Genomic DNA, 26227 nt, shown 5'->3' on the forward strand with positions numbered 1-26227 from the left:
CTGGGTTCTCCTCTTTAGGCAAACTCAGGATTGTGAAAGCTCCCAGAGCCTTCTCCCCTTCAGCATCCTATTTCTGGGATGGGCAGAGGGCATGGGAAAGAGACAGATTTGGTATTCCAGTAAAGCAAGGGAGGCTTTTCCTCTGTTAGCCTGTGTCAGAGGGGACTCCCTAGTATCTGGTGCTTCATCTGTCAGTGAGCCTGCCAAGAGGGGCAGAACTAGTCCTGAGTCACCTACCTGTTGCTCTCTGAAGGACTTCCACCACCCCTGCCGCTTTCCTCCCGAAGAAAAACGGCCAAAGCCCACACTAGTGTACAGGCTGGAGGGGTGCACATGGAGATCCTGGGAGAAAGAGAAATCCTTCAGGGTTTCAAGGTGGTCAGGAAAGGCTTCATAGGCAAGAAGGAGAAGGGAAAGGAGTGGGAGAGGAAGGAGAGGGATGGAGGAGGAACTTCAACAGGTCTTAAGGATGGGCGGGTCTAGAAAGGCAGAAATGAGTCAGGGCACCTCAGGTAAGGAGGAAAGTGGGAACAGAGACCAAAGCTTGTTTGGCGGGTGCAGAACAGACCAGCCCAGATGGTGTGGAGGGACCTAGCCAACAGATTTCCTGAATCCACCAATACAAGGCCAGAGGGTAAAAAAACAAAAATGCCAAAAAAAGAAGTTTGGGCCTCATCCTCCTGGAAATGGGGGAGATAGAGGTTTCAGAGCAGGGAGTTTAGGCTGGGTTGGAGGGGCACAACTGGAGACCAGCAAATCAATTCTTGCAGTAGTCCAAATATGAGATAAGACTTGAAGAGGGAGGCAATGGGACAGAGTGGGTGGAGGTATGGAGGCAATGGACAGGACAGAAGGACATGAAGGAAGGAAGGAAAGGAGGGAGGAAGGTAGGAAATAGCAATAGGATTTGATGAACAACTGAATATGGAGGCTGAGGGGTAGGGAGAGGACAGGAATAAGGATGGGGGTGGGCTGGGTGGCAGGAAGAAAGGTACCACTGAGGAAGTGGGGAAATCGCAGGGATGGGGCTGGGATAGTAGGGTTCAGCGGAATCAGATGCTAATAACTCCCTTCCCTGCAAACTCACTACCGGAACTTAGACCCTTTGAAAGCAGCCTAGGAAGATGCTTCAGGGATCACTGCCTGCTGGTTGGTGTAGAAGCAAGATCACCCATCACCTCCTCTTCCAAAGGGCTCTTCTTTTCTGATTCAGCCCCCCTTGAAATTTTTGGCTTTTCTTTTTTGCAAGTGGTCTGTTTAATGGCCTGGGCTAGACTCCCCAAACCATGAGTCTTTTTCTGAAGCAAGGTCTGGAGCTCTGGGTTCCTATGTGGGGAGGTCATGCTCACCACTCATTGAGCTCCCCAGGCAAACCACCTGGACAGCCAGACCCATGCAGACTCTGGAGCGGGTGGAGAGGAAGAGCGAGACCACCCCGCCTCACGGGCGTGTGAAGGGCCGGCAGCCTCTGAATAGTCTCTGCTAGGAGGTAGAAAGCACCCTCCCATCTTAATCACAGTAATCATCACCACTACCATTTACTGGGTGCCTATAAAAGGCCAGCCTCTTCATGCACATGATCTCACTTAATCCTCATAGCATCTGCCTGCGACTGTTATTATCCCCATTTACAGATGAAGAAACTGAATCTTTGAACCCAGGTCATCTGGCTCTCAAACTTGTGCTGTTTTCCTTAAGCCACCCCGTCTCTCATTTCTCCCACTGAAATGTCTCACATGCCATTGCCCTTACTCATTTCTGCCCATGTCTCCTCCAAAACGCCATTTATCAATTCGCTCAACAAGTGTTTGTTGAATACACACTAAGGGCCAGGCGAGGGGCTGGGCACAGGCGCTGGGGGCAGGTTCATTCTCCCACCTTCTCTTCTGCTGGGTATCACCTGTGGGGTCTTGCAGGGCATCCCACCCTCACCTGTAGTTCAAGTGGACCTTGGGATCCTAAGACCAAATGAATGGAATGCACCAGCCCAGCCTTCACCAACTTAAGCACAATCTTATTCATAATAGAAACTCACATTTGCATCACACTTTACATTTTACACAACTCTTTCTTATCCATTAACTCATTTGATCTTCACGACAACCCTGTGAAATATGTCTGTTACCCCCATTTTAGTGATACAGAATCTGAGGTTCAAAAAGTAATGTTGCCCGTTCTACCTCCTTAACAAAAGCAGGACTAACCCAGGCTCCTGGACCCTTCCACAAAAGGCATTAAGCAACCTGCTCCCCTCTGATAACCTCCCCTCTCACCCGGGCTCTCCTCTGGGAAGTTGGGGGCATCTCTAGCCCCCAGGTAGTTACTCATTTTCTACCCCAACTCAAATCTTTTGCCAAACTGGCCACAGCCACCACACACTCCCCACCTCCCAGATACAAATCCTCACTCTAAGCCTGCCCCATCTCTTTCTTCTCTGTCCTTCTTTCTCTGTGGTCCTCTGAGCAACTTCTCCCAGCTCTGGGAGGTAGAGGGGAGGTGGGAGGCCCAGTAATTGGAAGAGGGAAGGGGAAAGCTTCCTACAGGGAACTCCTCCGGGGCTCAGGGGCCCTGGCACTCAGCTCTGCCCATCTCAGCTCCTGGAACGTCAGCGAGGTTGCGCAAAAAGTGAGGAGGAGAGGAGTGGCAGTACACAAGGGTGGGGGAAAGGTTAGGCACAGGAAGCCGTGGGAGAGAGAGCCGGCAGGTGGACCATCCTGGTTTCCCACACACACCATTGTCCCCCTGGGAAACCTGTTGGTGAAGTTCTAGGTGTCTTGTCCAAGAAGGGTCCTCCCGAGGTCATCTCAGCTATCCCCCTGCCTCTAGGCAAGCTGTTTTCTGTTTCTTCCAAGCTGACTGGCTGAATGGTAGGAGCCTTTCTGCCAGGGAAACTGAGGTCTGGGGAGGGAGTATGGCTTGTGGGGACACCAGGGGTCAGGGGAGGGTAGGGTCCACCTGCTGAATCAAGTGGGGACTCCTGCCCTCATACTTCTACCTCCCCTTTGCCTGGTGCTCGGTGGGGGTGATGGTGACACCACAGGTGTGGAGTGCCAGCCACGTGCTGAGCGCCAAGCAAAACAGCCAGGGCGAGTGTATGCATCATCAATGCCTGGGAAGGAAGGCCACTCATGAAGGGAGTCTGACGGAAAAACTTGACAGAGGGAAGGGAGGCACCTTGCTTTATCGGGGCGGGGAAGGCCAGAATAAAACTCTGCTGCTGCGAAGACCAGAGAGAGAAGGCCTGGGCTGGTACTAGGAAGGGGTGTTCCCTCACCCTCCCCTCCTCTGCTTCTCCCAAAGCTTGTAAATGCCCCAGATATGAGCCAGCCCAGGCCCCGCTACGTGGTAGACAGAGCCGCATACTCCCTTACCCTCTTCGACGATGAGTTTGAGAAGAAAGACCGGACATACGCAGTGGGAGAGAAACTTCGCAATGCCTTCAGGTAACTGGTCCAGAACCCAGACTCCTGCCTCCTCTGCTCCCTACCAAAATCCTTTCTGCACCAGGACATGGCTTCTGCACCGGTATCCCTAAGATGGGGTTAAGGGAAGCCCTGGGGAAGCAAGGTTCTGAATGATGAATTTAAGATCCTACAACCTCATCTGTACTGAGACCCCCAAGGAGGATGGGGAGCAGGAGCAAGAAGCATCCAGAAGGGTTATATGGCATTCCCAAACCCCTGCATGGGATCTCCCATATTCTCAATCCACCCGGGTCTCTCTGGGTTTGTTAAGGCGTGGTAGATGAGCATGCTACATTATGGAGGGGTGGGGAGCATCAGAGCCCTTGCTCCATGCCCTATTCCCTCCTTACAAAAAATACCTGAAGTTACCATCACCCCAAGTCTTTGTCCTTTCCCTCCCAGATGTTCCTTCCTCCATTTGGTCCAGAGAATGCCAAAAGGAGGCCCTAAATTTCTAAGCTTTCCTGAGGGGACCTACCGGAGTGTAGTCCTACCAGTGCCCAGGCTCTTTCCACTCTCAGCTCCCTGGAAATGCGATGGTGGGTATGAAACCTTGTCCCTAAGAAGGCGCTACACAAGGTGATCCATACCCACACCCCAGGAGGCTGGGGCTGCAGGTGTCACCCTCCCCATTCCCAGACTCCTGGCAGACCTCCTCTGGCCCAGCTGTAGGCTCACTCTCCCTCACTCCCCTGGGGAAACGGCTGATTCAGTTACCTGGATTGAGGTCGCTGGCAATGGCTGAAGTGGAGACGCAGGTGGAACTGGTTCAGGCCGGGGGACTCACCCACTTGAGTTTGTACTAAAAGCCCCAGCCCAACCCTATTTCTCTTGGGAGGCTCCATTTCTGCCCAGTTACAGTCTGTCCGCACAGCTGTGCTCCTCAGACAGGTGGTCTCTGCCAGTCTTTGTGCCCAAAGACTTTAGGGCACAAAGTCTGAGGATGAGAAGATCTGCTATTGTCCTAAAAGATTAGGATAATGAAAGCTGTAAAGGGATATAGCAAACTAACAATTCCTATGATACTGGCATGAGAGCCTTGAACAGTGCCTGGCATAAAGAAGTGCACCAATAAATATTTGTTTCATGAATGAATGAATGAATGAATGTCTAGAAAGCTAATCCCTCTCAGCCTCTGTTTTCAGCTCTTCTTTCAAGCTTCAGATTGCTTTGCCCAACATACAGCAGAATTGCAAGTAAGGTTGGGCATGGACTAGCCCTCAAATGAGTTGTTTTTCTTTCCCTAGCCAGCTCTCTATTCATAAGTCCAGCTTTCTCTGCCACAAACAGACCTGATGGAGCCCCTGCAGGGCTGGTTCTCACTTCGAGCAAGGCTTTAGAGTTGCATTAAGCCATTTATCCCCCGTCCACCTCCCCTTCCAGCATCCCAGGGATGGCAGAGTCACCCATGAGCCCCAGAAGGGACAGGGGAGAAGATATTGATGGTGATGCTTTTTCTTGGAGTGTTAGTTGGAAAAGAAATCTGCCCAGACTTTCCAAGATACAAAGCATTGTCTTTGTTGGTTTCAGTCTTGGGTGATATCCAGGGGACCGAGTGTCAGGGAAACTATTGTTGAGCAACAGCAAAGACCAGGAATTGGAGCTGGGCAGGAAAGGAAGCCTCATCAGAGCAGGCCAGTGAGTCACCAGATGGGCCCTAAGTATTTGAGTTCCCTCAACTGGGAGAAGGAAAGCAAATGCCCCTCACCCACTTCCAGTCATCAATCCACCAGCTGTCACCCTTGAGTTTGTAAGCCCTTGTTCCTACCGCTCCTGAGTTTCTATGAAAGGACCTTGAGGTGTTCAACAAACAGGGAAGGGATCAACTCTCCCCACCCTGCGTTGACCAATGAATTCTTCCCTCCTCTGCTGCCCAGTGAATTAACAGGAGAAAGAACTCCGGTATTGGAGTTACCACACATAAAGGATAGTGAGTCAGCAGAGTGCACCCTGCAGGAACAATAGAGCCTTCCTTTTCAAGGAAGTTCTAAGAAAAATGGCAGCAGGCAGGCCCCACTCAGGTGTATTCACTCATTCATTTATTCAACAAATATTTACTAAGTGCCCCTGTGCAAGGCTCAAGGTGTACAAAGATGAACAGGAGAGCTAGACTTCTCGCCATGCGTGGTGGGGTTTGCTGCCTAGTGGGAGAGATAGACAAAAAGCAAGGAATGCACACACAGGATGCACACACAGTGGCAGGAGCCAAGGCGCAGGTACCTGGGACTGGGATCAGACAGACAGGACTCAGAGGAGCCTTTCCCAGAGAAAAGCCATATGAGCCAGGGGATGGATCTGATACCTCCGAAGGCTGAGCCACCATAACACCCATACCTTTAAGCCAAGTCTTGTAAACTCCCCAGGTAAGCAGCTGGCAGTCAGAAGACCTCCAGCTAATGCCCAGGGCAAGTTGACCAGCTCTCAAGAAAAAGTTCCTGCCTTTTCTTCTCAATATCCCTGGCACACAGTTCAGTGAATTTTGAATGAACCAATGAGTGAAATGAGCAGGATATGATAATCCCTCTCCAACATGGAATGTCCAAGCCATGCAGAGCTGACTGGAAATTTTTCCCTTTCCCCTCCAGATGTTCCTCAGCCAAGATCAAAGCTGTGGTGTTTGGGCTACTGCCTGTGCTCTCCTGGCTCCCCAAGTACAAGATTAAAGACTACATCATTCCCGACCTGCTTGGTGGACTCAGCGGGGGATCCATCCAGGTCCCACAAGGTGAAGGGGCTCCCTCAGCCAGGCCTGGATTGCCACCCACCCCACCATTCCTCTCCTCATCCCCACTCCATCCCACTGTGATCCCCATAAGCCAGTCATGCTGCTGAGCTTCAACCTCGTTGTCCTCTGCAGGCATGGCATTTGCTCTGCTGGCCAACCTTCCTGCAGTCAATGGCCTCTACTCCTCCTTCTTCCCCCTCCTGACCTACTTCTTCCTGGGAGGTGTTCACCAGATGGTGCCAGGTAAGGCCTCTCCCCTCTGGGCAGGCAGGATGACCCAGACCACAAGGATGGGAGGTGTGGCAAAGTGGGCTCGGGAGATTTTCCATCTGCATTTTCCTGGAGTTGTTGCTGGTCAGTCCTAGGGGAATGGTCACTGTGAATGTCATTTCCAGGTCCTTGGTGACCTTAGAGAAACCACTGAGCCTCTTTGAGTTCAGTTAGCATTACCTGTTCCATCTTCCTCCCAGGAATGAGAGGAAGACTTGGCAGAACAAGATATACCATATGCTATAACATGCTTAAACAGATGTGAGAAATCACCATCTAACTCCCTGGTTGGTCCCAGCCGGCCACTACAGGGACATTTGGACTTCTCTGGTGCTGAGTGAGATGGAGGAAAGCCTGGTCACAAGGGCTGGTTTCTGGTTCAGGCTCTGCTTATATTTCTTATTTCTGAGTTCATTTCCTCATGTGTCCCATAATACAATATTGACTGTTGAGGTGAAAGCACCTTGAAAAGCATAGATCATGGTTAGAGTGAGTGGTTGTTATTATTATGATGGAGAAGAGCCTTGGAGGTGCAGGGATCCATCCCCCTGGGGGTCGGGAAGCGTTCCTGGGCCCCTTTCTGGTTTCCATGGGTGTGGTCCAAACCTCTGATTTTTGCTGGCTGGGTGGGGCACCACAGGTACCTTTGCCGTTATCAGCATCCTGGTGGGTAACATCTGTCTGCAGCTGGCCCCAGAGTCGAAATTCCAGGTCTTCAACAATGCCACCAATGAGAGCTATGTGGACACAGCAGCCATGGAGGCAGAGAGGCTGCACGTGTCAGCTACGCTAGCCTGCCTCACTGCCATCATCCAGGTGAGGCGGCAGCCCCCAACCCTGCTAGAAGGGCATCAGACCACCCTGCCCCTCCCTCAAAGCCTTAGCTTTGATGCTAAATCTGATTTAGGGGGCTGGGTGTGGAGGCTCATGCCTGTAATCCCAGCACTTTGGGAGGCTGAGGCGGGTGGATCACTTGAGGTCAGGAGTTTGAGACCAGCTTGACCAACATGATGAAACCCCATCTCTACTAAAAATACAAAAATAAGCCAGGCTTGGTGGCATGCACCTGTAGTCCCACCTACTCAGGAGGCTGAGGCAGGTGAATCACTTGAATCCGGGAGGCAGAGGTTGCAGTGAGCCGAGATCACACCACTGCACTTCAGCCTGGGTGACAGAGCGAGACTCCGTCTCAAAAAAAAAAAAAAACAAACAAACCCAATTTAGGGCTCTACCTCCTCCCTCCTCCCTCCTCCCCATCCCAGGGCTAAAGTGAACCTTGAAAATTAACAGTATCTCCTCATCTGCATCTAGCAGGACCATACAAAAAAACAACAGCTGTACCTCGTAAAACTGTCCTGAGCCTTAAAACTATAAAAGACTCACAGCCTCTCTCCATTATCCCATGGAGAAACCCAACTCTCTGCCAGCACAATCTTGCAGACTGCTAATTTTCTCTAACATCCCTCACTGCACTCCAGCCTCCTCTGCTCCAAGCCACAGCAGCAGCTGCACAACATAAATTGAGCTTCTGCAAAGGGTTGCAAAGGATTCTGCTAGGTTTTATGAAGGGAGGCACAACATGACAGAATGCAAGAGCAAAACGCAGTCCCAGAGAGCACTTTTCATTCACTCATTCATTCAGTTTTGTGCCAAGAACTAGGCTAAACCCTGGGATACAAAGATAAGTAAGAAAGAGGTCCAATTCACAAGTTGCTTACAGCCCAGCAGAGGAAGGAGCCATGTCAACAGATAAATTTGTATGCAGTGAGATAAGCAGCAAAGTAGGGCCATGTACAAAGACTGTAGGGACACACAGCAGAGTCACGGAGGACCTCAAAGAGGAGGTGACAATCCACTTCTCTTAAAGGATGAGAACTTAACCAGGAACAAGATATACAGAGGATGGTCCAGGTAGAAGGAATAGTGCCTAAAAACACTGAGGCCCCAGAGAGAGTGATCTGTCTGCCCAGGGAAAGTAAGGGGCTTGGTGTGGCTGGAGGGTAGAGGGCCCCAGAAGAGGATGGAAAAGTAGGCAGGAACCAGCCAATGAGATCTGGGGTCTGTTCTCTAAACAGCGACTTTGGGTCTGATTGGCAGTTTATAAGGATCATTCGGGCTACACAGAGAATGATGAGTGGGAGGTGGATTAGAATCAAGGCAGGGGACCTGTTGGGAGACTCTGCAGAGGCCCAGGCAGGAATAATGCTGGCCAAGACCAGGTAGAGAAAGAATTGGGGCTGGACTTGAAAAGAACATTTTACCAGGAGCTTGGTGATAGACTGGATGTGGGAGGTAAGGGAGGATGACTCTCAAGTTTTTGGTTGGGCAACCAGGTTAATGATAGTGTCATTTACTGAGAGAGAAAACACTGGGGGAGGACCAGACTTATTTTACAGATAAGCCAAAGCCAGAGAGCTGATGTGACAAAAAGGCCCACGCTCTAAAGGAGCTGAAGGTGTGATGGCAGCCATGTAGAGCACAGTGAAGGGCAGGTGAAGGTCACAGATTGTCCATTTCTCTCAAGCTACTGCTATGCTAGGATTGCACGGAGCTCCAGACCTGGGTGTGGGTGGGGCGGGTCATTGGAACTGCTGAACCACATTGGTCTTCCCCCACCAACCACCCTTTTCCTCCTCTCAGATGGGTCTGGGCTTCATGCAGTTTGGCTTTGTGGCCATCTACCTCTCCGAGTCCTTCATCCGGGGCTTCATGACAGCCGCCGGCCTGCAGATCCTGATTTCGGTGCTCAAGTATATCTTCGGACTGACCATCCCCTCCTACACAGGCCCGGGGTCCATCGTCTTTGTGAGTCTGGGGATGCACCCCTGCCAATGGGGCAAGGCTGGAGCAGACACATGAGGAGGTTGTACTGTTTTAAGATGTTGTGAGCTCCTCATTGCAAGGGCTGACTTAGCTGTTGTTCAGAGAGGATTCTGAGGGGGTTTCTGTCTTGGGAGGGTCAAAGTCATGACCTTGAGGCTTACTGAGGTTCTTGGTAGTTAATCCCTGCAGAAAAGAGCTGTACATTCTCCGCCGGTTCCCCATTCTAGTGCCCCAACCCCTCCCTGCCTGGAAAGTCCTGCCTTATGTCTAATCTCCATCCCTCCTCCTTCAGCCCAAACTCTTCTAAAGAAAAAGAAAGCATTCCTTTTCTAGCACAAGTTCCCCATGTGCCTTTTGGGAGAGGGCGGTGGATGACGTGACAGGGTTCCTATCAGGGTTTTAATTCTGTCTTGTTGTGCCTCCGTTAGCTTTGATGACATCCCTTCCCTGGGTCAGACACCCAAAGGTGGGCAGTATGGGAAGAAGGGGTGGGAGCCTGTGGGCATGATGCTCTTTCCCCCAGACCTTCATTGACATTTGCAAAAACCTCCCCCACACCAACATCGCCTCGCTCATCTTCGCTCTCATCAGCGGTGCCTTCCTGGTGCTGGTGAAGGAGCTCAATGCTCGCTACATGCACAAGATTCGCTTCCCCATCCCTACAGAGATGATTGTGGTAAGGACCTTGTCCAGAGCTGGGGTGTTGGGGGGCCAGGCTGTGAGACGAGGAAGCCCCTACCTTTCCTCATCCCATCCCCTCAACTGGCAGCCAGTGGGACCGGAAGTCAGATGTGAATCCATCCCATCCCCCATATGTGGCGTTTCCTCTCTTTCTACTGCTCTAATAATTCCCCCTAAGGAGGCAGGGGAGTGGGATTCAGGGTCCCCAGAGAAAAGGGAGACTTGAGAGAGGCCCCAGCCCTGGCCCCAACTTAGGGCCAATCCCCATTCTCCACTCTGGGGTTTGCAGGTGGTGATGGCAACAGCTATCTCCGGGGGCTGTAAGATGCCCAAAAAGTATCACATGCAGATCGTGGGAGAAATCCAACCCGGGTGAGTCCAGGTGGCCCAGAAGCCTGGCCCACCTGCACCACATGCCCCACTAAGGCCTGAGTTCGGAGAGGGAGACAAGATGAACTCTATGAAAGTGCAGTCGAAACTGTATGACACTGACCATGTATGAATTATTACTCTTACGGTTTCCTGAGAAGGGCCACACAACCGGCCAATGTAGGCTATTTTATGAAAAATGAGTCTTAACTGCCGCACTCCCCTTATAAATCTCATTCAACTGATGCTGTTAAACAAAGCCTCTCTGATCAGCCCCTTGCTGGCTCTTTGCCTTGCTCTAATGCATTGGTTCTTTGTCCATGTAGAAAGGGAACTATTAGGTTCAACCAGATTCATGAAGCATCCACTCTGTGCCAGGCACCATGCTGGGCCCTGGGAGGAAAGGGACGACGCTTGTCCCGCAGGGTTGGAGCAGGCAAGGGAGGGAAGACCACACAGCACCAAAGGTCTAGGGGTCTGTGGACTCGTGACCATACAGGGTTCAGAATCTGGGAGTTAACAAACGAGGCCCTACCACGTACTGGCCCAGGGACCTTGGGCAAGTTAGCTTCTCTCAGCCTCAGTTTCCTCCTTTGTAAAACAGGAGTGATGGTCCCTACCCTATGGGGTGATGCTGAGGATTCAGACTGGATAGGATAACTTAGGCAAAGATCCTGGCACACCATGGGGGCCTGGCTGGTCCCTGTGGGCTGGTGAAGGACTTGGCTGCCCTCCCCACTGACACCCTTGGGTTGTGCCTCCTTCCTGGCTCCTCTGCAGGTTCCCCACCCCGGTGTCGCCTGTGGTCTCACAGTGGAAGGACATGATAGGCACAGCCTTCTCCCTAGCCATCGTGAGCTACGTCATCAACCTGGCTATGGGCCGGACCCTGGCCAACAAGCACGGCTACGACGTAGATTCGAACCAGGTAGCTCTGGCCACCCCCAGCAGGACTGGGCAGGACGGGTCAACTCAGGCCTGGCATGAGATATCTTGGGTGGGGAGCTCATTGGGCTGTGAGGCAGGCTGCCTTGAGTGTGGGAGACAGGGGTTCCTCTGACCCCAAGAGGCTGACCTTGTCTTAACTGGGAATGTGTGACTTTATAGTCACTGGGTCACTCTCAGGTCCTAGGCCCACAATCCAGCTTGCATGCCTGACTGCACTTGGTCCCCAAGCCCCCCAGCCCCACACTGGCTTCTAATCCTGTCCCCTCCCGGCAGGAGATGATCGCCCTGGGCTGCAGCAACTTCTTTGGCTCCTTCTTTAAAATTCACGTCATTTGCTGTGCGCTTTCCGTCACTCTGGCTGTGGATGGAGCTGGAGGAAAATCCCAGGTGAGCCTTGTTCTAGGGGAGTTGGGGGGAGGAGGTAACAGAACAGTTGCCCCAAAGAAGCCTGGGCACTGCAAGCCAGGCCAGCTCTTCTCCAACCCCCTTCTTCCCTTCTTAGTCTCCACTGCACCAAAGCCATGGATTGGAAATAAATCAAGAGCAAAAATTTCACACCTTCCCTCTATTCCCGACTCTTTCTCGGAATAGGTGGCCAGCCTGTGTGTGTCTCTGGTGGTGATGATCACCATGCTGGTCCTGGGGATCTATCTGTATCCTCTCCCTAAGGTAAGAGCCCAGCCATCGAGCAGAAGACAACGAGAGACTCCAATAAGAACAATCCCTGAGAGTTATGTGGCACTTTGTGGACTACAAAGTGCCACCATTGTCATACTTAGTCTCAACCACAACCTGTGAGGTAGACAATGCAGGTTTCATCCTCCCCGTTTTACAGGTGAAGGAAACTGAGTCTGAGAGTCTAAGTAACCTTGTCCATAGTGAGGCAGCTTACAGCGCAAGGCTGGTCCCAAACTCCAGCCTTCTGGCCTCAGAGTCTAATCCCTAGGCAACATTTGCACCTACCCATGAGTACCAGGCTCTCATATAGCCCAGCTAGGAGGGCTCTAGGCATGCATCATTTAGAGATGAGGGAAGAGAGATAGGGCAAGGATGGGACCAGGAAGGACCCCATGGCTCTAATGGCAGCACTTTCCAAACCTAAGATCGAACGCAGAGATTTGGGGGATCAGCCAGGAGAGGTGTTCCAGAGCTCCATCTCTGGCCTGCCAGGCTTCGGGGTCGGTTATGTGCAGGAGGGCAAAAAGAAGGGGAGACCCTGGGGGCCTGGAGCAATGTTCTGCTTCTCTAGTCTGTGCTAGGAGCCCTGATCGCTGTCAATCTCAAGAACTCCCTCAAGCAACTCACCGACCCCTACTACCTGTGGAGGAAGAGCAAGCTGGACTGTGTAAGTATCGGGCAGCCTCTGGGTACTGGCCATGCCCCGCCCTCTCCTCCAACCCCACAGCCCTGTCAGTTAGCCCTGTCCTAACAATGAACCCTCTAGTCTGCTGCTTCCTAATTAGCATAGATGAGTGGTTAAAAGTCCAAGTTTCAAAGTGAAACATCCTATGTTCAAACCCTAACTCAGCCATCTGCTGGCTCTGTGGCCAACAGCAAGCCCCTTAACCTTTCCCATTCTTGGCATCTTAACCGGGGAAACGGTTATTTTATACTCTCTGCCTCCCAGGGTTTTCTAGGAAGAAGAAGCAAGGTAATACAAGTAAACATGTTGTCTACATCGTATTTTATACTCAATAAAGCTTAGCTATGACTACTTTATGACATATAGCTCCAAAAAAGCAAACGGAAATAGTTTTTATTTTTTTAAAAAAAGCCCTAGAACATAAAGCCAGAGGACCAAAATCTTGAGCAAGTTACTAGACTTCCCTGGGGTTCTATTTCCTTATCTGTAAATGGGGGTGAGACTCATGCAGTCATGGTTGCGTCAAACGCTGGCTCCGAGGATTAAATGAGATCACAGTGGGAAAACACCACATGAGCACAAACATTCTGGAAACATGACTTATTGTTTTGATTAGTCACACATTCCACCGCATCTTCCGCTGGGCATAGTAATGAAGGCCAGTGTGTTTTGATGACACTGCCTTCTCTCCATTTAAGCCCCACCATAACCTATGGGAGAGGATTTAACTAAACTTTCTTAACAATGATGAAACCAAGGCTCAGAATGGTTAAGTAAATCGTCAAAAGCTACAGAGGTAGGAAGTGGTAGAGTCTGGATTAAAACTCCAAGTCCTGGACTCCAGACCTCTAGGCTGTACTGTCTCATAGGGAAGGGAGGCTCACCCATCTAGGGCAGGGAAGAAAATCCTTAAAGCCAGAGAAGTGAGTGGCTCATCTGTGGTCACCCAGAGACAGAGTGATGAGGACAGGGAGAAAAATTATACCTCAGTTCCCAGCCCAAGGATCTGCTTTGACCATAACCCAACAAGCCCCCGCTATGGCGATATTTCCTTAGGTTCATATGGCGGCTTTTGTTTCCATTTGCTCTTCACAGCAATTCTCTACAGGAATCTGGGCAGATTTATTTCCTTTAGAGGAATTTGCGGGTCTTAAAATCTATGGGGGGCAACTATCAAAACTTCACCCAATATTGCCCCCTCACCCACATACAAAACCAGGCCCCCAGCCGATCAGAAAGCACTGCTGAGCTCCTGTCAGGGCCCACGCAGCTCGCTGTGAGACAGAGAGAGGGAACTCACATTTATTGATCACCTACTGAGCATCCATCACTAGGCTAGGACTGTCACATTCCTTAACTTTTGAATCCTTTCATAAGGTAGACATTATTATTCTCCTTTTGTTTCACATAGTCATTAAAGAACAAAACTTTGGGCTGGGTGCGGTGACTCACACCTGTGATCTAGCACTTTAGGGGGCTGAGGCAGGAGGATTGCTTGAGGTCAGGAGTTCAAGGTCAGCTTGGGCAGCATAGAGAGAGCCATCTCTAGAAAAACAAAAAGTTAGCTGGGTGTGGTGGCACGTGCCTATCGTCCTAACTATTCAGGAAGGTAAGGTGGGAGCACAACTTGGGTGAGCTGATCTTGCCACTGCACTACAGCCTGAGCAACAGAGCAAGACCCTGTGACTCCAAAAACAAACAAACAAACACATTTTGAACCCAAACAGATCTGACCCAAGATGCATGCTCTTATAGATGCCGCCTCCCTGCGTGCTGGGGCTTCTATTAAAAACACAGATAAGATCAGGCAACCACAGTCAATCTAAGGGAAAGAGGAAAGTGTAACCAAAGCACAAATACATAAAATATTGCAAAAACACAACTTTAAAAAAAAAGAGAAGAGAGGCTCTGAGGTTGTACTAACAGAGAATGGCCTTGGTTAATCCAGGAAGACTTCCTGAAAGAGGTTGTTTTTTCCCCAGGTCTGCTTTTGACATCTCTCTTTTCACAGTGCATCTGGGTAGTGAGCTTCCTCTCCTCCTTCTTCCTTAGCCTGCCCTATGGTGTGGCAGTGGGTGTCGCCTTCTCCGTCCTGGTTGTGGTCTTCCAGACTCAGTTGTAAGTGATAGCTTCTGCCCTCCCAGGCCCACAGTCGGGTCCCTGGGCCAGCCCGCAAAGGGCTCCCATGCCATGGTCTGGCTTAGTCCACTGCACCTTCCACCTCTGGGCCTGGCACTGGAGGTGCTGCCAGGCCCAAGGAGAGCCCAACCCAGCCAGGACTGTGGGCACAGTCTGGGCTGTTTGACTTCTCATATCCTGAAAACCCCAGAGAAAGTCAGCATAGTCTTGCTGGGGACGTCTGGGGAGAGGGAAGTGGCAGAGAAAGGAGGGCAAGGGCAGGTGGTGGATTCAACATCCTTCCAAAGACACTGCCAGAACCCCAAACCAAATGGGACCCCACCGCAGGAGAGTACCAGGGTGGAAGACAGAAGCTGTGTTCTACACACTGGGAGTATCACAGAGAAGGGGTCTTGGCCAAGGCAGGGAGGATGCTGAATGTCGGGGGAATCCTGTCTTCTCTTCTTGAGAACTCAGAACAAGGAAATGATGACTTCAGGGCAACTCCCACCACTTCTCCGACCACTTCTCTTCCCTGCCCCATGGTCTGGGAGCTATGTCAAGGGCGTGCCTGTCATCCTCATAGTTATAGGAGGCCACAGGCCACCAGACATGTGTCTCCAGTGCAAAAAGACAGACACAGCAAGTCTGGGGGTGAGGACAGGACCCCATCCTACCTTGGCTCTGCCCCCGCCCCAGCAGGGGCACAGTTCCAGGCCCATGTGCCATTAGCATTCTCATGTTTTTCTCTTCCTTCTTCATCCAGTCGAAATGGCTATGCACTGGCCCAGGTCATGGACACTGACATTTATGTGAATCCCAAGACCTATAATAGGGTAGGTAATTCAAGCTTATGACCTCCTTCTTTTGCTCTGCACCACCCCAAGAAGAGGTTGTTTTTTAAAGCCAATAAAGACATTTCTGCAACTTGAGCTCAGTCTCCCTGTCACAGGCCCAGGATATCCAGGGGATTAAAATCATCACTTACTGCTCCCCTCTCTACTTTGCCAACTCAGAGATCTTCAGGCAAAAGGTCATTGCCAAGGTAAGGCTCAGTGCCTGGCAACCAAAGGCTCTGGACGGAGAGTGGCCAGAAGATGGAAGCAGAAGGGTGGTGGGAGCTGAGAACAGGCCACTCCCGTAGAGGATGGAGGTCAAGATTGCTGTTGGCTCTCTCCCTACAGACAGGCATGGACCCCCAGAAAATATTACTAGCCAAGCAAAAATACCTCAAGAAGCAGGAGAAGCAGAGAATGAGGCCCACACAACAGAGGAGGTCTCTATTCATGAAAACCAAGGTGAATGGAGACCAGGAGCAGACCCGTGCCCTGCTCTCCTGCCCATTCTGATATTGCCCCCTGTTACTCATGGTACCCCGGGGGCCCCACTTCCTACCCTGACAGGCAAAGACAGAAAGTCTCTGGGAACACTGCCTGGTGGCCACTGGGCATTTTTCTCCTTTTTTTTTTTTTTTTAAGAGATGGAATTTTGCTCTTGTCATCCAGGCTTGAGTGCAATGGCGTGATCTTGGCTGTCTGCAACCTCCACTTCTGGGGTTCAAGCGATTCTCCTGCCTTAGCCTCCCAAGTAGCTGAGATTACAAGTGCCACCAGGCCAGGCTAATTTTTGTATTTTTAGTAGAGATGGGGTTTCACCATGTTGGCCAGGCTGGTGTCAAACTCCTGACCTCAGGTGATCCACCTACCTCAGCCTCCCAAAGTGCTGGGATTATAGGCCTGAGCCACTGCGCCCAGCCTGGGCATTTTTCTTTTTGGATGAGGTGCTACCATCTCCCAGGGAAGCCACTGAACCCCCACGGCCCTTCCCCATTTTCTGGCCAAGATAGGACATGGCCCATGGACTTTTGAACAACCCAGAGGGGAAGCAGCAGTGAATTTCCTGGGGAACCCAGGCAGCCCAGGGCTAGCAAGGCTGGGGTGGGCATGGGAGTAATCCTTGTAATCCCAGCACTTTGGGAGGCCAAGGCGGGAGAATCACCTGAGGTCAGAAGTTCAAGACCAGCCTGCCCAACATGGCGAAACCCTGTCTCTGCTAAAAATACACAAAAATTAGCCAGGCGTGGTGGTGGGCACCTGTAATCCCAGCTACTTGGGAGGCTGAGGCACGAGAATCACTTGAACCCAGGAGGTAGAGGTTGCAGTGAGCTGAGATAGTGCCACTGCACTCCAGCCTGGGCAACGGAGGGAGACTCTGTCTCAAGAAATAAAGGAGCTCAGTGTCCCCAGAGGGGCTTTTTCCCTGACAGAGTGGGCTTGAGGCTTCAGTGCCTCTCTTGGCTGGGTCCTCTGACTTTGTCTGGGTTGTAGGAGACCAAGTTTGCAGGCCCTGCCTAAGAAAGGGCTTTGGGAGAGGCCTCTCTGGTGGAGCTTTCGGGGTCTGTGTTCACCATCACCGAGGAGAGTTATTCCCCTCCACCTACACCCTCCATGCCCCTGCTTCAGTCACAGCAAGGTCTGGCTCAATCTGGTGGTCCCTGACTCTGCCCACTGTCCCCACCCCTCCAGACTGTCTCCCTGCAGGAGCTGCAGCAGGACTTTGAGAACGCGCCCCCCACTGACCCCAACAACAACCAGACGCCGGCTAACGGCACCAGTGTGTCCTATATCACCTTCAGCCCTGACAGCTCCTCAGCTGCCCAGAGTGAGCCACCAGCCTCTGCTGAGGCCCCCGGCGAGCCCAGTGACACGCTGGCCAGTGTCCCGCCCTTCGTCACCTTCCACACCCTCATCCTGGACATGAGTGGAGTCAGCTTTGTGGACTTGATGGGCATCAAGGCCCTGGCCAAGGTGAGGCCCTCAGGGACAGCAAGCACCACCCACTCCACCCCCTCCGCTCTGCTCTCCACATTCCCTTTCCGGGGAGCCCTCATTTCAGGAAGCTGAGGGAGGAAGCTCACCAGGGAGGCTAACGGCTCCTAGGAATCCCTCCTTTCCCCAGACGCTACCAGGATGGGACATTCTCCACAGAGCAGGCCCAGACAGCCCGTGACAATGAGTGGCGGGAGAAGTCTACCAGAGCTTCAGGCCCCCGTGCTTCCAACACCCCCAGCAGTGGCCATCCCAAGTCCCTCTCAGCCACCAGGAACCCACCCAGGGTCTCTGAGGAGGGTCCGTTTTGGCTCCTGGTTCATGATCTGCTGCCCTTGTCCCTCATTCACCGGCCACCCTAGGAGAGGAAAAGAAATAACACCAGTGCCCCACACCATCAGGCCAAACAGACAGTCCACGGGACACCTTGAATGAATGTATCTATCTGATAACTTTCCAGCAGCCACCGCCAATGGCGGGAGTCAGCAAACCTCAGAGCTGGCTCAGATAGAGGCAAGCCAGGGGAACAATGGGCACAGAGAGTGTTCGGACTGACTTCACCATCAACCATGCACAGGGCAGGCCCCATACCCAGCCTTGGGCTTGGGCCTCAGCCGGCTTCCTTAGCCGGGATCTGGAGTCCAGGCCAGCCTTGGCTGAAGCTCTAGACTCCCTGAGGCTCCATCCTCCCCTGCAGCTTCTGTCTGAAGCCACAAAGGAGTCTGGGAATCTAAGCTACCAAAAGAAAAGATCAGCCGGGCATGGTGGCTCACTCCTGTAATCCCAGCACTTTGGGAGGCCAAGGCAGGTGGATCACAAGGTCAGGAGTTCAAGACCAGCCTGGCCAACATGGTGAAACCCCGTCTCTACTAAAAATACAAAAATTAGCCGGGTGTGGTGACGGGCGCCTGTAGTCCCAGCTACTCGGGAGGCTGAGGCAGAGAATTGCTTGAACCCAGGAGGCGGAGGTTGCAGTGAGCTGAGATCGCGCCACTGCACTCCAGCCTGGGCAACAGAGTGAAACTCCATCTCAAAAGAAAAAGAAAGAAAAGATCTAGCCCCACAAGAAGGGGCCATGGTGACTTTAAGTGCCCGCCACATTGGCAAAACTCCATTTCCGCCCCACTTCCCAGAGAAGCCGTCAGCCAACACTCCAGGGAGAAGTGGTGTGCTTTGCTGCTATTTTTATCTTTGGCTGCTGGGCTCTTGGGGTTGCTTATTTGTTTGGCTTCCCCTCTGAAGTACGTTTTGTGAATCACTTTTGGGACCCACTCAGAACATTCCTTTCCTTTTGCCTCCCTACCCCAACACTTCTAGCTGAGCTCCACCTATGGGAAGATTGGCGTGAAGGTCTTCTTGGTGAACATCCATGGTAAGAGAAAGAGGACATTTAGGGACTGAAAGGCTGGCAAGGAGTGTGGGGTAGGAACAGGTTGGTGGGGTCTGAATAGTGAGGAGGTTGGAAATGAGAGCACCCAGATATCTCCCCTCAAGCTGCTGCCTGCTCATAAAAGCTTCAGGTGCAAGTCCAAAGAGACTGCTCAGATTGCATAAACATCCTAGGGGCCTTAGTGACAGAGTGGGGGTGAGGGGGTCATGGAGTTACAAAAGGACAGCTAGGATTCTAATCTACCCCATAACTAATTTGCCATTATCCTTGGCTGAGTCACTTTATCTCTCAAGAGATCTATTTCTACCTATGTAAAATGACAGGGTTGACTAGATGGATTTGAGGACCTCTCGCAATCAGAAACTCTGTGAATCTATATAGGCATAGAGCACACAGTACCCTAATTCCCCAGGGAACATGTAAATATGCAGTTTTGTAGGCATACAGCCTCCAAAGGGTGCATATACACAGCCTCAAGGACGTGGCCACAGAGCAGCAGACATTTACATCACTAGCATGTATGCAAAGTGCAGAGATGTGGGAGCAAGTGCACACAGACACACAGGAGAATGTGAAGGGGCACATGCGCACACACCCAGCTCCCTGCACTGGGTCAGACCCCCTCCAGCAGGGCTGCAGGTCCCAAGCTCCGCATGGCCACACTTGGGGAGAGAATCTGCAGTGACAATGACCTGCTATCATATGTTCTGGAGTTAGAAGCAGTGGATTCTCCCCAACCTCACTGGACACCCCCTCAGGAAACCATCTCTAGGATTAAGAGTAATAGTTCTGCCACAAGTTGGACGTTCTGGAAAGGTCTGGGAAAACAAGAGGAAGGATGGGTCCTTGGGGGATAGAACTGGCAGCGGCCTTCTCAAGGACGGCTTAGGCTTTTCCATGCAAATCACCACAAAGTACTGACTCCCCAAATCAAACTGCTTCCTTCTGCCCTGGGTTGAAACTTCAGCATCCTCAAGTTCATGTTGCCCTCTGCCGTCCAGAACTGATATTGCACTGCCAATGCCATGGCCCTCAGATACAGCAAGAGCTCAGACCTCAGGCCTCTCCCATCCCTGCTCTGGTCTCACCATCTTCCCCACCCCCCAATGGCTATTATCTTTCTGAAGATGATCCAATCCACAATGGCTGTTATCTTTCTGAAGGTGATCTTTTCTCCTTCTAGCCCAGGTGTACAACGACATTAGCCATGGAGGCGTTTTTGAGGATGGGAGTCTAGAATGCAGGCACGTCTTTCCCAGCATACATGACGCAGTCCTCTTTGCCCAGGCAAATGCCAGAGACGTGACCCCAGGACGCAACTTCCAAGGGGTAAGGTCCTTGCACCTGGGGAATTCTAGGCTCCAAGGCACTGAAATAGCAGGACCAAGAGGCATTAGAGAGAACACAAGAGAAAGTTTAAGTTCCAATATCAAGTCTGCCGTTTCCGTTTTCTGAATCTCAATTTCCTTATCTATAGAATGAGCACCATCAACCAACATTATCTACCTGTCTGCGTTTTTCTTTTGTTTGTTTTAGGGTTAAATGATAATTACATCTTTTGTGTCACTTGAAAGCACTTGTATATTGTAAAAATTCTTTATCAATATAAATTTGCTGGTTGCACAAACACCCAAAGCATAGTAGAGAAGACCCACTCTGCCGGCATCGTTCCCTGCCTCCTCCTCATCTCTTTCTAAAGGGGGCTTTGGGGAAGGGAGGGGAGGGGAGTAAGCCTACCCATTTTAACTTAGCGGAGCTTAGAGACTTCAGGCTGGTGAGAGATAAAGAGATTGGGTCTGAGTTTTGTCTCAGCTTTTTGACATTTAATTTACTAGCTCAGTAAGTGACATACAAATGGGATACAAATAACATCATCTAAAACTCCAGAAGACTGGGGAGTCAGAAAAAGCCTACCCTCTTGGGGTCCCTGCCCAGATCTCCAGTCACCTCTCAGCCCTCAGGGTCCCCTCCCAGCTCAGCTCCTGCCCTTGGCCTCCCAAGACTCTGTTTGTGCCCCAGCCCTGGGTAAAAACCTCCCCTGCCCTCTGTGGGTCATAAGAAAGGCTTTTCTGGCCCTAGAGCAACGATTTGCTCTTTGCCTTAAGAGACTGATGAAGGTGAAACCATCTGTTCTAAATGCTGAAAGACTGCCCAGGAACACACAGGGTGCTGGCTCCTGCCCTCCATGCCTAGAGGGAAACCCTGGGGAAACAATGGGCTTTCCTGCTTCGTGAACTTGTCGGCAGAGCAAAGAGGGAGATTCTGGAGGAATCTGCATAATTTGTTAGTGCACTAATCATGTTCAGCTACTCTAGTTGATATGTATACTTGATTTGTTATAGACTTATAAATAATTTATAGTTTATATAATATATACTTGCATATTATAGACTACATTCACAGATACAAATCACACACATAAACACTCACCTTTTCAACAGCATTGTGAGGGACAAAGCAGGCAAAGCGAGGCTGGTTATCAGACTTTAACAGATTAGAAAACAGATTCCCAGGAGGACAGGAATTCCCCAAGGTCAGGCAGCTAGCCAGTAGTTTTTCTAAGCTGGGTAAAACCTTCCCTGCCTCTAACAGCCCACAAAGGAGGGAAGACCGCGATACACACCTGTCCGGTATAAGGGGGAAGATCACAGCCGTGCTGTTTTTGAGAGGCAGGTGAGGGAAGGGGGAAAGAGGATAAGTCATGTTTCAGGAAGCAGTGTCCAACCAGAGCTGGCCACCTGTCCCTCTTCCTGCCACCATGCACCAACTTTGCTGTTCAGTCACTGAAGCTCATTCTGCACCGGCTTCCTCTCTTCCAGGCTCCAGGGGACCCTGAGCTCTCCTTGTACGACTCAGAGGAGGACATCCCCAGCTACTGGGACTTAGAGCAGGTGAGCTGAGGGACGGGGCTGTGAGGGTGGGAGCAGGGTGAGGAGGGGAAGGATGGGGTCGCTGTCAAATACAAGGCGTTCACTCAGCTGTCTCACCTCCAGCCCAGAGCAGTCACATTCAAGGCCACAAAGATTTGTGGTCATCTTTGTTTCTTTTTCTTTTTTTTTTTATTTGAGACAAAGTCTCGCTCTATCACCCAGACTGGAATGCAGTGGCATGATCTCGGCTCACTGCAACCTCTGCCTCCCGGGTTCCAGCGGTTCTCCTGCCTCAGCCTCCTGAGTAGCTGGGACTTCAGTCCTGCACCCAGCTAATTTTTGTATTTTTAGTAGAGACAGCTTTTCACCATGTTGGCTGGGCTGGTCTCGAACTTCCAATCTCAAGCAATCTGCCTGCCTCGGTCTCCTAAGTGCCTGGATTACAGGCATAAGCCACGATGCCTGGCCTTTGTTTTCATTCTTCTCACTCCCTGAAAGGCATCGTGAGGAGAGGGTGAGTCACTGGACCAAGTCCTAGAGAACCAGTATCTATTCTTACTCTCCAACACGTCACCCATGTGACCCTGAGCAAGCCACATACACCCTGGGCCCTAGTTTTTATCATCTGTGAAATTAGGGAAACATACATAATACCTGTCCCATCCACCACACAAGATTGGCGGGGCAGTCACTTGTTCTTTCATTAATTCAGCAGGTATTTATGGCGTACCTACTGTTTGCCTGACGCAGTTCAGGATGGGCACATAGCAGTGAGCAAAACAAAGGCCTCTGCCTTTTAGAAACTTACGTTCCGGTAGAATAGATTAATTCTGGGTCTACAAATGAATTATTATTGCATGTGGACAAGCCTTAAGAACTAAAAGATATGTGGCTGGTGGCGATGGTTCACATCTGTAATCCCAGCACTTTGGGAGGCTGAGGTGGGCGGATCACCTGAGGTCAGGAGTTTGAGACCAGCCTGGCCAACATGGCAAAACCCCATCTCTACTAAAAGCACAAAAACTAGCCAGGGGTAGTGGTGCACGCCTGTAGTCCCAGCTACTCGGGAGTCTGAGGCATGAGAATCACTTGAACCTGGGAGGCAGAGGCTGCAGTGAGCCGAGATCATGCCACTGCACTCCAGCTTGGGTGACAGAGCTAGACTGTCTCAAAAACAAACAAACAAAACAAAACCTAAAAGGTATGCGGATATGAGGGATCACCATCCCCACAGGGCCCCTGGATTAACACCACCCCACCAATGCCCTGAATTAAAAGAAACCAGATGACTGGCTTTGGGTCTATGAGAAGTAGTGTCTCTCTTTATGCCTCTTCCCATTCTTTTTGACATTGAGCTCCATGGTGCTCTGAATCCATCTCTCACAGTGCTGATGGCAGGTGGGACAGATGAGAAAATAGAGCTGGAGCCACAGAGATTTGGCAGACTGATTTCTGTGCCCTCTTGGAATCTCCAGCACTTTCCAAAAAGCCTGGATAGGACCAAAATAGCATATCAAGGACTATTGTCTAAAGAAAGGACTTTAGAGCTTGTCTACTGCCAACCCTCATTTTACCCAATGAGGAAAGTGGAGCTAAAAGGGGGCAAGGGACACGTGGAAGGTCACACAGCACACGGGAGGTGATTCACATGTAGATTTCAGCACCTGCTCCTGCAACGCTGGACTGGTTCACCTCCTAGGCTGACCCTGCCTCTCCCCTGTTCACACACACTCTCTCGCACGCACACACACACACACACACACACACACACACACAGAGGCACACATGGTGCCTCGTTCTGGCCAGGGGTTCCTAGGGTCACCTCTTGGTTGCAGCCACTGTGACCCCAACTGGTCTAACCTCTCTCTTCCCCTCGCACTTCCTTCCTGTGGTTCCTGCAGGAGATGTTCGGGAGCATGTTTCACGCAGAGACCCTGACCGCCCTGTGAGGGCTCAGCCAGTCCTCATGCTGCCTACAGAGTGCCTGGCACTTGGGACTTCCATAAAGGATGAGCCTGGGGTCACAGGGGGTGTCGGGCGGAGGAAAGTGCATCCCCCAGCGCTTGGGTTCCTCTCTCCTCTCCCCCTCTCTCCTCCCTTCCTTCCCTCCCCGCATCTCCAGAGAGAGCCTCTCAGCAGCAGGGGGGTGCTACCCTTACAGGAGTGAGAGTCTGGTGAGCCCACTCTTCACCCGTCAGGCCCTGGCCGCAATGGACAAGCCTCCTGCTCACTCCACCCCACCCACCTCTGCCCTGTCCTTGGCAGCTGAAGGACACCTTGACTTCTAGCTTTTACGAGTGAGCCAAAAACAGAAGGACAAGTACAACTGTGCTGGCCTGCTGTACAAGCTTCAAAGTGTCCCAGAGCCCACACGGCTCGGTGTCAGATGGTGTCAGGCTGTCACGGGACATATTGGTTAGGACTCTGGCTTGCCTTCCCCAGCTGCCTCAACTCTGTTTCTGGCAGCTCTGCACCCAGGGACTATATGCTCTCCACACCCAGGAGTCTAGGCCTTGGTAACTATGCGCCCCCCTCCATCATCCCCAAGGCTGCCCAAACCATGACTGCTGTCAGCAAGCACATCAGACTCTAGCCTGGACAGTGGCCAGGACCGTCGAGACCACCAGAGCTACCTCCCCAGGGACAGCCCACTAAGGTTCTGCCTCAGCCTCCTGAAACATCACTGCCCCTGCCCTCAGAGGCTGCTCCCTTCCCCTGGAGGCTGGCTAGAAACCCCAAAGAGGGGGATGGGTAGCTGGCAGACTCCTCTGGCATACTAGTAATAGATACCAGTTATTCTGCACAAAAGCTTTTGGGAATCCCTCTTTGCACCCAGAGACTCAGAGGGGAAGAGGGTGCTAGTACCAACACAGGGAAAACTGATGGGACCTGGGCCCAGACTGTCCCCCTTGACCCCAGGGCCCATCAGGGAAATGCTTCCCTTTGGTAAATCTGCCTTATCCTTCTTTACTTGGCAAAGAGCCAGTCATGTTGACTCTTCCTTATCAGCTTGTGGCCCAGAGACCCAATGGGGTCCTTCTGCAGGCAAAGGTGGAAGTCCTCCAGGGATCCGCTGCATCCCCTAACTGCATGCAGATGTGGAAAGGGGCTGATCCAGATTGGGTCTTCCTCCACAGGAAGATTCCTTAACACGCTTAGGACCAGAGGCCATCTTCTCCTATGAAGATGAAAATAGGGGTTAAGTTCTCCATATGTACAAGGAGGTATTGAGAGGAACCCCACTGTTGACTTGAAAATAAATAGGTTCCATGTGTAAGTGTTTTGTAAAATTTCAGTGGAAATGCACAGAAAATCTTCTGGCCTCTCATCACTGCTTTTCTCAAGCTTCTTCAACTTAACAACCCCTTCCCTAACAGGTTGGGCTGGCCCAGCCTAGGAAAACATCCCCATTTCTAACTTCAGCCAGACCTGCATTGTGTGTCTGTGTGTTGAGTGAGCTGGTCAGCTAACAAGTCTTCTTAGAGTTAAAGGAGGGGGTGCTGGCCAAGAGCCAACACATTCTTGGCCCAGGAGCATTGCTTTTCTGTGAATTCATTATGCCATCTGGCTGCCAATGGAACTCAAAACTTGGAAGGCGAAGGACAATGTTATCTGGGATTCACCGTGCCCAGCACCCGAAGTGCCAAATTCCAGGAGGACAAGAGCCTTAGCCAATGACAACTCACTCTCCCCTACTCCACCTCCTTCCAAGTCCAGCTCAGGCCCAGGAGGTGGGAGAAGGTCACAGAGCCTCAGGACATTCCAAGTCAGAGTCCCCTTTGAACCAAATATCTAGATCCCCTGAGGACTTGATGAAGTGATCCTTAACCCCCAAGTAATCATTAACCCCCAGACCAGCCTCAGAACTGAAGGAGATTGTTGACCCAGTGGCCTGGAGTTGAGGCTCAAGGAGAGATCTGCAACATGTCTGAGGGTTGCACAGCCCGCTGTGGAGGTAAGATTAGAAACACATGAGGCAGAGGGAAGACATTGAAGAAAACATCTCTGCTGGAATATTTGGAAAAGAACACTCTTCTGGACCTGGTTGAAGCAGGAAAGATGGAGGCAAAGTAGTGAAATAATCCAGAATTTCAATACTTTTGAATGTTCTTAGTGATACTGACCTGTGGTAATATAATTCCCAGGGAGGACGGGGAACCTTATCTCTTGAGATATTTGCATAATTTATTTAATTTAAGCCTCATTCTCCTTTTGTTCATTTTGGTAATAAAGTGGATTTGAATTGTGAACAAATGCACATGTTTGGGTGGTTTTCTAGAAAAGCAAAACAAGTCACCTCCACGGAGACCTGGCCCTGCTTTGCATTATCCCAGGGGGGGAAGCAAGGAGGACTCAGATTTCTCCATAGGTCTCCCAG

At 51.3% G+C, this 26227-nt stretch overlaps 1 protein-coding gene across 1 annotated transcript in view; it reads left to right on the forward strand.

The window, feature by feature from the left end:
• The window catches only part of SLC26A9 (solute carrier family 26 member 9), a 30520-nt gene extending 4334 nt beyond the window's left edge, over nt 1-26186 (forward strand). The window contains exons 2-21 of the mRNA XM_055234737.2: nt 3301-3443; nt 6050-6189; nt 6322-6432; nt 7100-7275; nt 9100-9264; nt 9806-9958; nt 10253-10335; nt 11113-11260; nt 11554-11667; nt 11872-11949; nt 12530-12625; nt 14655-14761; nt 15528-15597; nt 15714-15806; nt 15946-16059; nt 17287-17568; nt 18907-18961; nt 20163-20308; nt 21799-21870; nt 23751-26186. Coding sequence (XP_055090712.1) covers nt 3319-3443; nt 6050-6189; nt 6322-6432; nt 7100-7275; nt 9100-9264; nt 9806-9958; nt 10253-10335; nt 11113-11260; nt 11554-11667; nt 11872-11949; nt 12530-12625; nt 14655-14761; nt 15528-15597; nt 15714-15806; nt 15946-16059; nt 17287-17568; nt 18907-18961; nt 20163-20308; nt 21799-21870; nt 23751-23798 — 2376 coding nt within the window. The 5' untranslated portion in view covers nt 3301-3318 and the 3' untranslated portion in view covers nt 23799-26186. The remainder of the gene's footprint in view (nt 1-3300; nt 3444-6049; nt 6190-6321; nt 6433-7099; nt 7276-9099; nt 9265-9805; nt 9959-10252; nt 10336-11112; nt 11261-11553; nt 11668-11871; nt 11950-12529; nt 12626-14654; nt 14762-15527; nt 15598-15713; nt 15807-15945; nt 16060-17286; nt 17569-18906; nt 18962-20162; nt 20309-21798; nt 21871-23750) is intronic.
• Nucleotides 26187-26227: the final 41 nt, after the last annotated feature.

The sequence above is a fragment of the Symphalangus syndactylus genome, chromosome 19, assembly GCF_028878055.3.
Source record: "Symphalangus syndactylus isolate Jambi chromosome 19, NHGRI_mSymSyn1-v2.1_pri, whole genome shotgun sequence".
NCBI lineage: Eukaryota > Metazoa > Chordata > Mammalia > Primates > Hylobatidae > Symphalangus > Symphalangus syndactylus.